Source organism: Lithobates pipiens, unplaced genomic scaffold (assembly GCF_037356315.1).
Source record: "Lithobates pipiens isolate NorthernLeopardFrog02 unplaced genomic scaffold, aLitPip1_a1.2 Scaffold_27, whole genome shotgun sequence".
Taxonomy (NCBI): Eukaryota; Metazoa; Chordata; class Amphibia; order Anura; family Ranidae; genus Lithobates; species Lithobates pipiens.
The window spans coordinates 9516739-9530840 of record NW_027507788.1 but is presented as its reverse complement, the minus strand read 5'-3'; the positions used below and the strand labels follow the sequence as shown (position 1 = coordinate 9530840).

The window sequence follows — 14102 nt, the reverse complement described above, 5'->3', positions numbered from 1 at the left end:
AGGAGTTATGCAAATATCAACGTGCCTTGATGGGGGAGTGTCAGTCTGGAGGAGTGGGCGTTTCCTAGGCAGGCTGTATTTGCATGTAACATCTACCTGTGATGCTCTCCCTCCAGGACTGAAAGAGCTGAAATCCAATGAAAGGGGTGGGACCAGGGCCAGCCAGATTGGGGAGGAAGGAGCTAGATGATGCCGGACGTCCTCCAGCCAGGAAATGAGGCGGGTTCTGATTTGCTGCATATTGTGAGAAGCTCACAGTGTGCAGTGAAATCAGAGTAAGCCAGGAGAGGAGTCTCTAGGAGACTGAAAAGAAGCTTTAATGTGCTTTTAGTGCCCCCTCCCCAAGGCAGGAATAGTTTGTGCTCTGCGATCTCTGAATTGCTCAGTCATTGTCAGTTCATCTATTTTTACTGTACAGATCTGGATGGCATCCACCCCCCCTCCCCCCCAGAAGTGTCAGAGCCGCGGCCAATTCTAGAGCATTCTGTCTATGGGGGGGGGGGGGCTCTCTGTATATAAAGAGATGAGCTCCGAGATTCCCAGCACAGTCTGTGCCCACATCCTCCAAGCAGCATGGATATTACAATTCACCACCCCTGGATGAGGCGCCCGGTCCTGGCCCCGCCGCTCCTCCCCAGCCGTATCCTGGGCCAGAGATTCGGAGAAGGAATCCTGGAGTCGGATCTGTTCTCCCAGATGCCCCTGGCCATGAATCCGTATTACATGCGTGTACCCAGCATTCCCCAGCCGGAGACCGGACTGTCCGAGGTATGGGGGGGGGGGGGGAAGAGTGAGGGTGAGGGACTGATGTTGGATGAGAAGGCCTAAATCGCAGTCTCCACTCTAATTCATCCCAAAGGTGTTCTATTGGGTTGAGGTCAGGACTCTGTGCAGGCCAGTCAAGTTCCTCCACCCCAAACTCGCTCATCCATGTCTTTATGGATCTTGATTTGTGCACTGGGGTGCAGTCATATTGGAACAGGAAGGGGCCAACTGTTCTCACAAAGTTGGGAGCATGAAATTGTCCAAAATGTCTTGGTATGCCAACGCCTTAAGAGTTCCCTTCGCTGGAACTAAGGGGCCAAACCCAACCCCTGACAAAACAACCCCACTTCATAATCCCCCCTCCACCAAATGATTTGGACCAGTGCACAAAGCAAGGTCCATAAAGACATTCATGTGTTTCATGTGTGAGTTCATGTGTGTGTCTGTGTGTGTAAAGGCAGGCGTTCCAATACTTTTGACAACATAGTGTATACTGGATGTTATCATTGCTGGCTCGTTCATTTCCTGGGGGTTATTGCAGGCCCAGACACTTGCTGGGGTTATTGCTGGCCAAAACACTTACAAGGGGTTATTACTGGCCCAGACACTTGCAGGGGTTATTGCTGGCCCATACGGTTGCCGGGGGTTATTGCTGGCCCAGACGGTTGCCAGGGGTTATTGCTGGCCCAGACGGTTGCCAGGGGTTATTGCTGGCCCAGACGGTTGCCAGGGGTTATTGCTGGCCCAGACACTTGCCGGGGTTTGTTGCTGGCACAGACACTTGCCGGGGTTTGTTGCTGGCCCAGATGCTTGCCGGAGGTTGTTACTGGCCCAGACGCTTGTGGGGGGTTATTGCTGGCCCAGACAATTGCCAGGGGTTATTGCTGACCCAGACAATTGCCGGGGGTTATTGCTGACCCAGACACTTGTCAGGGATTGTTGCTGACCCAGACACTTGTCAGGGATTGTTGCTGACCCAGACACTTGCCGGGGATTGTTGCTGACCCAGATGCTTGCCCAGGGGTTGTTACTGGCCCAGATGCTTTTCGGGGGTTGTTGCTGGCCCAGACGCTTGTCGGAGGTTATTGCTGGCCCAGACACTTGCCGACATACTACAGCTGTGGTCAGTCAGAAGATATGCCACAGGTGACTCTCAGAGACTGGAGATACGTTACATGCGGCTGTTAGTGATCTCTGACCTTTACAGCCTCTTGACAGCTCCCATATTAGTGTCTGATATTTCCGTTGGCACGATCCATTAGAAAAGACCATAGAAATAAAACAGATAAGAGGAAACAAAATGGGCGGGTTAGAAGAGTCAGACCTGTGCAGATCATGGCCAATGTCCTTTGTCTCCACACAGGTGAAGCTGGACAAAGACCAGTTCTCTGTACTGCTGGATGTCAAACATTTCTCCCCCGAAGAGCTGACAGTCAAAGTTGTTGGAGACTATGTGGAGGTGCACGCCAAGCACGAGGAGCGACCGGTAACTGGAATTTTTTTTTTTACACCACTCATAAGAGCAAGTCATTGGCTAAAAGGTTTCCGCTTGGCCAAACTCCCCCTTAGTCTAGCTCTGAACATACGCTAGGCCATGCGCACACTGTTTTGATCTTGAACATCGACAAAAGTTATCAACACCAGAGCTAGGGTTGCCACCTGTCCAGCATTCACCCGGACAGTCCGCGATTTGAATCATGTGTCCGGGTTTCAATCTGTCTGAAACCCGGACACATTATTCAGAATGGGCTGTGGCTCCGCAAGTAACTGAGATAGTTACACAAAACTTTGTTCCCATCTGGGAGCTGCAGGTCGCTGTCTCGGGGGGCAGGTCCAGCATTACTGGGGGGAGGAGCGGGGTGGTGGTGATGTCAGCAAGAGCAGTTTGGCCACACCCACTGTTCCAGGTGTCCCCGGTCTTTTATAATTCTATACTGTATACTACGCGAATAAAAAAAATTTGCCCAGTGCCACTAAAGTGTTCAGGTCTGGCTTGAAGAAAAAGTGGCAACCCTAACCAAAGCAGGTCACTCACAGCTGACCCCTCCCCTGAGGGGCTTAGTCACCTAGACTCCAATGACTAAGCCTGCGTGGCAGGCAAAACCTGTTAGCGTTGGAGTTACATCACTGACATGTTTCGCCCCTTTTACTCCTATGACTAAGCAAAATTTGTAACCCCATGTTTTCCTGAGGGGGGCGCCTTAAACTAAGCCTGTGTAGCGGGCGCCACCCACTGACATGTTTTGCCCGCTATACAGGCTCAGCCATAGGAGTGTAGGTTATTAAGCCTGTAAAGTGGGCGAAACATGCGAGTGATGTAACGCCACCGCAACGTCACATTTTGCCTGCTATCCACTTCCCGGACCGCCGCACGCCGATATACGTCCTAAATTTGAAGAGGGATATCTTTGTTATGGCAGTGTGCAGTATGGAAACATTTGTTTAGTTTCAGATAGATCCGTTGCGTCACTAATTTCGTTATGGAATTCGTTTAGTTTCGGCATTCATATCGTTTCAGTCATTAATTCTCTAACAAATTCCAACTTTCCAGAATGATTAGAACTCGGATCGGTGGAAAAAAACGATCGACCGATTCAAAATTCTGTGTGGAAAAAAAAAAAATCTGGTTGTTAAGCAGCGGGCCGGGAAGCCGGCCGCCGGCGTCCTTAACGATGAGCCATCATCTGTTTCCCCATTGGCAGATGAATATAAAGATAAAGAATGCCTGCCAGAAGGGGGCGGTGGTACCCGGTGACGTTGCCGGGTGGCCCCGCCCCTTGCCTATATAAGAGCTGTCACAGTCAAAGAGAGGGCAAAGCGGGTAGCCTCTTAGTAGGCGAAGCGTTTTTTTTGCCATTTTTCGGGGGTTGCCGGAGTCATGATGGATATACATCGAGGAACACAAATTTTTTTTTTCTTTTAATAGAGTATTTGTCTGTTTCTGTTTTTGACTTTTTTTTGGTGAGAATAGTCACGGTACCCATTCACATGGGGGGGGGGGGGGGGTGGTGTTGGGATCTGGGGGCCCCCTTGTTGAAAGGATTTCCAGATTCTAATAAGCCCCGACAACCACAGCCCAGGGATGTGAAGAAGAGGCCCTTGTTCCCCATTAACATGGGGACGAGGTGCTTTGGTGTGGGGAGCACAGAGCTCTGCCCCAAAGCACCCACCCCTCCCATGTTGAGAGCATGTGGCCTGGTATGGTTCAGAAGGGAGGCCCTCGGTCCCCCCCCCCTTTCCTCACTTGCCTGGCTGCATGCTTGGATAAGGGTCTGGAATATTTTTTGGGAGGGACCCCATGCTGTTTAAAAAAAAAAAATTATTTATTTTTTTGCCGGGGGTTATTGCTGGCCCAGACACTTGCCGGGGGTTATTGCTGGCCCAGACACTTGCCGGGGGTTATTGCTGGCCCAGACACTTGCCGGGGGTTATTGCTGGCCCAGACACTTGCCGGGGGTTATTGCTGGCCCAGACACTTGCCGGGGGTTATTGCTGGCCCAGACACTTGCCGGGGGTTATTGCTGGCCCAGACACTTGCCGGGGGTTATTGCTGGCCCAGACACTTGCCGGGGGTTATTGCTGGCCCAGACACTTGCCGGGGGTTATTGCCTGGCTGTATGCTTGGATAAGGGTCTAGTAGTATTGTTTTTAGGAGGGACCCCACGCCGTTTTTTTTGTTAAATTTTGGCGTGGGGTTCTCCTAAAAATCCATACCAGACCAGAAGGGCCTGGTATGGACTGGGGGGGGGGGAGACAGGACACGACACCCTACTCAGTTTTTTTTAAACATTTTTCTATGGCTGGCAGGGAAGCCCGCTGACAGACGATGACTCTTGGTAGTTCTCGGCCTGCTGCTTAACAAACAGCTCGTTCTTTACACAGAATTCGAATCGGTCGATCGTTTTTTAACCGATGCACATTCTAATTGTATTGAAAAGTTGGAATTCATTAGAAAACTAATGAAACAAAACAAATTTTAACGAAATTCGTTACATTTCATTCGGAGATTCGAAACTCCGAATAACCAAAAATCCTCTGAATTTGTATTCGGACCAAAACGAATTGCACATGTCTAGCCCCCCCTCCCCCCCCGGGGAACCAAGTTTGGAACTCCACAGAGGAGCCGGTATCCTATCAGACACAAATCATTTTCTGTATTTTCCAGGATGAACACGGCTTCATCTCCCGCGAGTTCCACCGCAGATACAAGTTACCCGCAACAGTGAATCCGGCCTCCATCACTTCGGCACTGGCCGCCGACGGACTGCTCTCCATCCAAGGGCCGGTCGTAGAAACGGCCAAGACCGAAGAGAGGAGCATTCCAATCGCAAGGCAGGAGAAGTGAGAAACCAGAAGCTGATCGCACCGGCTGTGCCCCCTCGTCCACCATTTCTACCAAAGGGCCTCCCTAAAACTGCTGGGGGAAGGATCCTAAATCCTTACTACGTGTGCGGAGGCCTCATTTAACCCACTAGCATAAAAATTCCTTAAAAGAGTACCTGTCAGTACAGCTGTGACTTGGTACAGATAAGGGTGTGGACGCTGGCATAGTCAGATGCTAGTTACAGGGCAGCGCACACCTCTGGAGCCTCGGCTGCACCAGGTAACAGTCGTTCTGACAGGTTCACTTTAATCCATTGTTACTCCTGCCATCTTAAAGCAGAACTCTACTTTTTCAGGTTTAAAGCTATGTCTTGCTGAGATAGAGCAATAGAGGGGCTGGAATGCTTACTTTGCCTCGAAAAAATTGTGCTCTGGACTCTCTACAGTGCTGGAGCATGTGACCAGAAGCAAAGGCCTTTCATCTCTTATGAAGCAGAGGCTCATAGTTTAGATCGACTGTTCCTCCTTGTCAGCAGTGGCCACATGACCAAAAACCTAGCTTCTGGTCACATGACCAAAAACCTAGCCTCTGGTCACATGACCAAAAAAACCTAGCCTCTGGTCACATGACCAAAAAACCTAGCCTCTGGTCACATGACCAAAAAACCTAGCCTCTGGTCACATGACCAAAAAACCTAGCTTCTGGTCACATGACCAAAAACCTAGCTTCTGGTCACATGACCAAAAACCTAGCTTCTGGTCACATGACCAAAAACCTAGCTTCTGGTCACATGACCAAAAACCTAGGCTTCGGTCACATGACCAAAAAATCTAGCCTCTGGTCACATGACCAAAAAACCTGGGCTTCGGTCACATGATCATAAACCTAGGCTTCGGTCACATGACCAAAAACCTAGGCTTTGTTCACGTGACCAAAAACCTAGGCTTCGGTCACATGACCCAAAACCTAGGCTTCGGTCACATAACCAAAAACCTACCCTCTGGTCACATGACCAAAAACCTAGGCTTTGGTTACATGACCAAAAAACCTAGGCTTCGGTCACATGACCAAAAAACCTAGCCTCTGGTCACATGGCCAAAAACCTGGGCTTCGGTCACATGACCCAAAACCTAGCCTCTGGTCACATAACCAAAAACCTACCCTCTGGTCACATGACCAAAAACCTAGGCTTTGGTCACACGACCAAAAAACCTAGGCTTCGGTCACATGACCAAAAAAACCTAGCCTCTGGTCACATGACCAAAAACCTGGGCTTCGGTCACATGATCAAAAACCTAGCCTCTGGTCACATGACCAGCTCTGAAGAGAGCTGGGCGCAGCATTTTCTCCAGGATAGGTAAACATTTCAGCTCTTATATAAAATTTTGAATCGAATTCCTTGGCTCGTACAGGTCCTACAATATTTACTATTTTGTTCCCCCCTGCAGTTTCCATCTTTGTTTATTCGTACATATTTTAACCATTTACTGCCATTAACCTGGGATATAACGTCACTTGGAAGGGCTCTGATCTTTATGCAGAAGAGCAGATCTGTTTCCTATCCCAGCTTCACTCGCCTGCCTCCCTCCCTTTCCTGCGAATATCACTTTCTTTTTAAATGCAAACTAGTCCAACAAGTTCATTAGCATTTAATAGTAGAAGCCCACTGGGGGGGGAAAAAAGTGCAATTAACTGTTTAACTTCCCAATGGTTGCTAAAAAAAAAAAAAATGATATTCCATAATGGTTACTAAAAAAATAAAAAATAAATAATCACTAAAATGGCTAAAGCAAGAAACAGAAAGATAGACAGACATGGTTGAGAAGCACAGGAGAGGAGGAAGCTGTAGGAAGAAAAGTCATAGAAGTGTGCAAACCAATGACATCACCTGAAGCTGAGAAAACATTTCTTTTCCTTGTGCAAAGCTGCTGCAGAACTTTTATTGTTTGTGTTCTAACATGTGAGGATAAGGAGGTCGCTTTCTGAAAGTGATCCCCCCCATTGGCCACTGATATAGAAAATCTGGATGTGTGAATAAAAAAACTCAACCTCATGCAGAGGAACAAATACTTATGTAATGGAAACTAACTGGGATGGTTAATAAAAGTCATTTTCATGTTGTTTGCTTTTTTTTTGTTGTTGATTATAGTGAGAGACGCACACAGTGCATCATTATGGGATGGACTGGTGGTGGGGGGAGGGGGTGGTATGGTAGAAACTCACACAGGGGAATTCGAAATGGCCCCAACTCCACTTTTCTGGTGGCAGTTCCCTTAAGAATTACCTGCGCCTCCATCTGGGGTGTATTTGCGCCAGTGTCTGTAACTTTACTAAAATGTGCAGCAAATTCTGGTGGTTCTTCCTACCACTGTAAAGCAGAATTTCACCCAAAAACAGAAATTTGGCCTTAGGACCTCCTCCCACCCCCTTTATTTTTTTTTCTTTTGGGGAGCGGGTACCTGGTTTTAGCAGATACCCTCTCCCACTTCCACTCCAAATATTTAGGCAATCTAAGCGGAAGCCCCCCCCCCCCCCCCCCTCCTCTTACCGCCCGCAACCTTCTAGGACACATCCCAGAAGGCTGGAGGTCCATTCAAAAAGCACAACACAACTCATGCATGCGCAGCGTGAGACACAAGTAGTCAGAGCCAGTTTCCCTTTGTAAGCACGCCAGCACCGGGGACCCCAAGACCAGCGAAGAACCAGCCTGGGTAGGGAAAGCTCTAGATCCCTGGACAGGTAAGTGTCCTCTTTTTTAAGGCAGCAGGTACAGTATTTGTTGGGAGGGGGAGATACAGAGATGCTGAACACACAGCAGGATGACGGAGGGACATGAACTGACTACACTATAATGGATCAGCAGCCACAATTAGCGTGGTCAGTTCACATGGGGGAAACACACGGAACAGGCAGGATCAACCAGGTATTGTAGAACATGGAATGGGGGCAAAAACGCTACGTTACATATCAAGCTTTAAAAGGGACAGGATCATTTAGGGTTACAACCACTTTGAGACCAACAAAAATAAAGCAGTGCTCCAGGTCTGCCCCCATACAATCCCTACATCTCTCGTCCCTGAAATAACTAGATAGGGGCACGCTCAGGTAGAACACTTCCAAATCTTTATTGTAGCACTTCAAAAAAGTAAATAAAAAACATCACAGCGAGATTCGTTGACATGCTGAATAGCGCTTAAGCAGAAGCCCTTTTCGGCATGAAACACATAGGAGGGTGCCTCCCTGTCAGTGTGATGGGCACAGTGGCCGGCGAGAGTGGCTCCTGTCGGAGTGATGGGCGCAGCAGCCAGGGAGTTGGCCTCCTGTCGACTTGGCGGGTGAAGCAGCTGGGGAGGGGGGACCTCCTGTCCACGTGACGGGCGCAGAGGGTGCCTCCTGTCTGTGTGATGAGGGCAGTGCCTGGGGAGGGTGCCCTTTGTCAGCGTGATGGGTGCAGCGGCCGGTAAGGGTGCTTCCCGTCAGCGCGACGGGGCGCAGTGGTAAGGGTGCCTCCTGTCAGCGCGACGGGCACAGTGGTCGGCGCGGGTGGCTCCTGTCGGAGTGATCGGCCAAGGAGGTGGCCTTCTGATGGCTTGACGGGTGAAGCACCCGTGGAGGGGGAGCCTCCTGTCCATGTGATGGGCACAGCGGCAGGGGAGGGTGCCTCCTGTCTGCGTGATGAGGGCAGTACCTGGGAAGGGTGCTCGTCAGCGTAATGGGCACAGTGGCCGGTAAGGGTGCTTCCCGTCAGCATGACAGGCACATCGGCCAGTAAGGGTGCCTCCTGTCAGCGTGAAGGGTGCAGCGGCGGGGAAGGGTGCCTCCTGTCAGCGTGAAGGGTGCAGCAGCAAGGGAAGGGTGCCTCCTGTCAGCGTGAAGGGTGCAGCAGCAAGGGAAGGGTGCCTCCTGTCAGCGTGAAGGGTGCCTCCTGTCAGCGTGAAGGGTGCAGCAGCAAGGGAAGGGTGCCTCCTGTCAGCGTGAAGGGTGCAGCAGCAAGGGAAGGATGCCTCCTGTCAGCGTGAAGGGCGCAGCAGCAAGGGAAGGATGCCTCCTGTCAGTGTGACAAGCACAGTGGCTGGGGAGAATGCCTCCTGTCAGCGTGAAGGGTCCGGTAATGACAACCCCCCCCCCCCCTCTTGCATGTGACAATGTGGGCCTAGCAATTGCCATGAACAAAGAAGAGTATGATATCTACTACCATGAATACCCAAACACAGGGCAAGATCTGTTCATGTATGGAAAAGAGAAGAGATTGGAACATCTACACAGAAAAGTCTAGTACTTTTTTTTTTATTATTCTCCAGTAACATCACACACACACAGCAAAAATACAGGGAGGTCCATTAAAAACAGGCCACAATGTATTACAAATTACATTAAAAAAATTGCTAAATATCTTTTTTTTTTTTTTAATAAAATGCACTAAAAATCGAATTAATTTTTCTAGTGTGCCCAGTCCCCCTGGACACAAAATAAGGAAAGGCAAGTTCAAAACGGCAAAGTTAACAATGGTACGTGTGATAAAACCATTGAGGAAGAAGCACTGTTATAACCTTTGCTTTTTCTATGCAAGCAACAGGTTCTCTTTATTACCCCCCCCCCATTACCACCCAATACTCACTGATCAGCTGCTGGGACCAAAGAACTTCCCGAGTACTTCCAAGTTATGAGAAGCACCAGTTCTCTTCCCTCCCATGTGACAATACTGGTGCTTAGTGATTGGCCGCTCAGGCCCCCGGCGCTATCACATGGGGTGGGAAGAAGGAGGTCCTCGGGCCTGTGTAAGCTCTAGGTCAGTGAAGGCGAACCTCGGCACCCCAGATGTTTTGGAACTACATTTCCCATGACGCTCATGTACTATGTAGAGTAGGTGAGCATCATGGGAAATGTAGTTCCAAAACATCTGGGGTGCCGAGGTTCACCATCACTGCTCTAGGTTGTGAGTTGGAGCTTCCACGATTTCCTTGGTTTGCTCCTAGTGCATCCACCGGAAGGTAAGTATGTTCAGATTCTGGGGCCCCGTCAATAAAGTGCCGCGAGCAGGGCGATTTTAAACCCCCCCTCCCCCGTTAGTGGCCGAAGAAGGGGTTAAAAAACGCACGTGTTGTGGCACTTCGGAAGCACTTTTCAGGCGCATACATTCATTGCAATGGGCAGGGGTGTTTTAGAAGCGGTGTATACCTCATTCCCAAACCGCCCCAAAGAGGCTGCTTGCAGGACTTTTTCTCAGGCTTTCACATTCGGGTGGCATAGGGGGGCAGTTTTTAGGCACTTTAGAGGGGCTAGCGCTAAAAACGCCTGGAAACTGCCTCAATGTGAAAGGGTTTCTAGGAGAGCTGCGGCTGCCTGAACCGTATTCACACCTGGCACTTCCAGGAGTGTCCCCCCCCCCCCCACTTGCTATATGCTGTGGTTCCATCCACCGGCACCCTTTCTGGAAGTATTGAATGTAAAGAGGTCAGGCCCAGGAGTACTGCCTATATCCCTCCATCGGTGGCCCCCGTTATCAATACTGGGCAGTTGGTGTTGGCACGAAATATGTGCTAAGAAGACAAGCCCATACATAGCTTATTTCTTCATCTCTTATCGAAAAATTAGGGCCAGATTCATAAATTCTGGTTTGGAACAAAAACACAGGAGCCACCCACAGCAGCCAATCAAAATGCAGCTGGATTGTAGACAGCATATTACAAAAAAGAAAAACGCAAACACCCCCCCCCCCCCGATAAAGTGGTATGAGGATCACCTCTACCTTGTCCCAGGCCCAGTTTCTATTCATTAGCCCCCCCATGGCAATAAATACAATACTCAGCGGAGGCCCCAACTGAGTCAATACAGCGCCAGGGGCCCGGGTTACTGGCGCTCGTACATCTCTTTCAAGATCTTCATGCTCTGGGTGTAGCGCTGCTGATTCTGGTAAGATGCATCTTTCCACCTGAAATACAAAACATTCACATATATAAAAAAAGGCGCCCTCTGCTGGAGTCTTCTAGATCCTTTCCAGGCCAGATCTATTATATATATATACAGGGTTGGACTGGGACAGAAATTTGGCCCTGGACTTCATCCAGACCAGCCCACTTACATTTTGAGTGTCCCATCAGCACTCCCTTACATCAGAGTGTCCCATCAGCACCCCTTACATCAGAGTGTCCCATGAGCAGCCCCCTTACATCAGAGTGTCCCATGAGCAGCCCCCTTACATCAGAGTGGCCCATCACCAGCCCCCTTACATCAGAGTGGCCCACTGAGCCATCGGCCCACCGGGAAACTCCCAGTAGTCCCAATGGCCAGTACATGCCTGTGTATATAGAGATAGAGAGATAGAGAGATAGAGAGAGATAGAGATAGAGATAGAGATAGAGATAGAGATAGAGATAGAGATAGAGATAGAGATAGAGATAGAGATAGAGATAGAGATAGAGATAGAGATAGAGATAGAGATAGAGATAGAGATAGAGATAGAGAGAGAGAGAGAGATAGAGATAGAGATAGAGATAGAGATAGAGATAGAGATAGAGAGATAGAGATAGAGATAGAGATAGAGAGATAGAGATAGAGATAGAGAGATAGAGATAGAGATAGAGATAGAGAGATAGAGAGATAGAGATAGAGATAGAGATAGAGATAGAGAGATAGAGATAGAGAGATAGAGATAGAGATAGAGATAGAGAGATAGAGATAGAGATAGAGAGATAGAGATAGAGATAGAGATAGAGATAGAGATAGAGAGAGAGAGAGAGATAGAGATAGAGATAGAGATAGAGATAGAGAGAGAGAGAGAGAGAGAGAGAAAGAGAGATCTCTCTATATATATAGACACACGTGTTCACTGGGAGAGGAGGACATAAAATAAAATAGAATAAAATATGTTTATATTGAATATGTCCGGCTAAAAGGTAGAACACCCAAGTTTTTGGCACCTCATCCCAAGTAGTCAAATATACATACAAATAATAATGGAAACCGTATATATTTATAGAAAAATATATATATCATTTTAATGAGAATAAAGTTAAAACAAAAAAACAGGTCCAGTTCATCCAGGAATATTCAACATTTCAAGATGAAGGTGGTCATATGGCAACGTTCAGCTTAAAACAAAAAGGTTTCATATTCGTATATTAGCCTGACATGTTTCGCCTTGCTAGCTTCATCAGGGGATATATATATACAAATCAGTCAGGAAATGCGTAAGACAGTACAAAACTACATATAAATACCCGATCATTGTATATTTAACCACTTCAATACTGGGCATTTTCACCCCCCCCCCCCTTCCTGTCCAGGCCGATTTTCAGTTTTTTAGCGCTGTCGCACTTTGAATGACAATTGCGCGGTCATGCAGCGCTGTACCTATATGAAATTGTTATCGTTTTGTTTACACAAATAGAACTTTATTTTGGTCTTATTTGACTGCGGGTCAAATAATAAAATAAAAAAATATAAAATAAATATTTCTCTGCCGGTTTTATTTTTTGCGCTATAAACAAAAGAAAAGAAGAGTGACAAGTTAAAAAAAAAAAAAAAAAAACACAATATTTTTTACTTTTTGCTAAATATCCCAATTTTTTTTTTTTAAAAACTAATTTTTTCCTCAGTTTAGGCCGATATGTATTTTTCTACATATTTTTGGTAAACAAATCGGAATAAGCGTATATTGATTGGTTTGTGCAAAAGTTATAGCGTCTACAAAATAGGGGATAGTTTTATGGCATTTTTATTATTTATTACTAGTAATGGCGGCGATCTGTGATTTTTTTTTTTTTTATAGTGACTGTGACATTGCAGAGGACACCTGTGGACACTATTTTGGGACCATTCACATTTATACAGGGATCAGAGCTATAAAAATGCACTGATTATTGTGTAAATGTCACTGACAGGGAAGGGGTTAACACTAGGGGGCGATCAAGGGGTTAACTGTGTTACCTAGGGAGTGATTCTAACTGTAGGGGAAGGGGACTCACAAGGGGAGGAGACTGATCGGTGTTCCTCTGTACTAGGAACACACCATCGGTCTCCTCTCACCGGACAGGACGTCGATCTGTGTGTTTACACAAGCAGATCCTGCTATGTTATTGGCCAATTGTGGGTACCCGGTGGACATCGCGGCCACCGGGCAACGACCGGGAAGCCCAGGACATCATAATTTATATATATATATATATATATATATATATATATATATATATATATATATATATATATATATATATATATACACACACACACACACACACACACACACACACACACACACACACACACACACACACACAGTATATCACTACAAGCTCTACATAGGAAATGTCTTTTTCTTACCTCTGCCGGACCTTCTTCCATCGCTCCATGTTCCGACAGATCAGGGTGGTCATGCTGGGTGTCTGCTCTGCTGGCTGATAGAAATTGTGAGGGATGAATGATGAGAAATACAAATATTCTCCAGCATGTTTTGAAGCTGGTCATAAACTAAACCTAACCACTCAGGTTAAATCCCGGGAGGTTTTTGTTGCACATGTTTGCACACACATGTAGAAGCCGCGCTGCCGCATCAAGGCACCTCTGATAAGTGTGTTCCCTAACTGAAGGTCCGAACTATGAGACTTATATAGCAATGCATGAACTAAAAAGCAAGGCTACCTAGAGGCGGTCCTCTCCTTGAAAGGTAGAGCAACACAGCTGCAGTTCAGACATCAGCCAAGTCCGCTGGAGAATTTAGTGTTTTCACTCGCTGTAAGCCATAATCATCAAAATTCAAAAATAAAATGCTTGAAATATATTACTCTGTGTGTAATGAATCTATAGAATATACGAGTTTAACTTTTTGAATTGAATTACTGAAATAAATTAACTTTTTGATGATATTCAAATGTTTTAAGATACACTTATTTTTTCCAATGAAGATAAAAAGGGAAGATTTAGGGCAATGGTATTATGAAAATAAAATTATATTATATAAATATTTATTAATATATTATATTAATTTTTTTAATAAAAATATTATTATTAATAA

The 14102-nt window shown here is 47.0% G+C and overlaps 2 protein-coding genes across 2 annotated transcripts in view; one reads left to right on the top strand and one right to left on the bottom strand.

Annotated features, from left to right (window-relative positions):
• Nucleotides 1–533: 533 nt before the first annotated feature.
• HSPB6 (heat shock protein family B (small) member 6) lies at nt 534–7210 on the top strand. Its single transcript, XM_077456390.1, has 3 exons — nt 534–768; nt 2129–2251; nt 4931–7210. The coding sequence occupies exons 1-3, from the start codon at nt 574–576 to the stop codon at nt 5108–5110; spliced, it is 498 nt and encodes a 165-aa protein (XP_077312516.1). The 5' UTR covers nt 534–573; the 3' UTR covers nt 5111–7210.
• A 2150-nt stretch (nt 7211–9360) lies between these two features.
• LIN37 (lin-37 DREAM MuvB core complex component) overlaps nt 9361–14102 on the bottom strand; it is a 26815-nt gene continuing 22073 nt past the window's right edge. The window contains exons 9-10 of the mRNA XM_077456389.1: nt 13412–13485; nt 9361–11021 (exon numbers count right to left, since the gene is read on the bottom strand). Coding sequence (XP_077312515.1) covers nt 10940–11021; nt 13412–13485 — 156 coding nt within the window. The 3' untranslated portion in view covers nt 9361–10939. The remainder of the gene's footprint in view (nt 11022–13411; nt 13486–14102) is intronic.

Bases quoted from the DNA above. Each gene is read 5' to 3' on its own strand.
- HSPB6 (XM_077456390.1), top strand. From the start codon at position 574: ATGGATATTACAATTCACCACCCCTGGATGAGGCGCCCGGTCCTGGCC. The intron at 769-2,128 runs GTATGGGGGGGG...GTCTCCACACAG, and splicing joins CGGAGACCGGACTGTCCGAG to GTGAAGCTGGACAAAGACCA. The intron at 2,252-4,930 runs GTAACTGGAATT...TGTATTTTCCAG, and splicing joins CCAAGCACGAGGAGCGACCG to GATGAACACGGCTTCATCTC.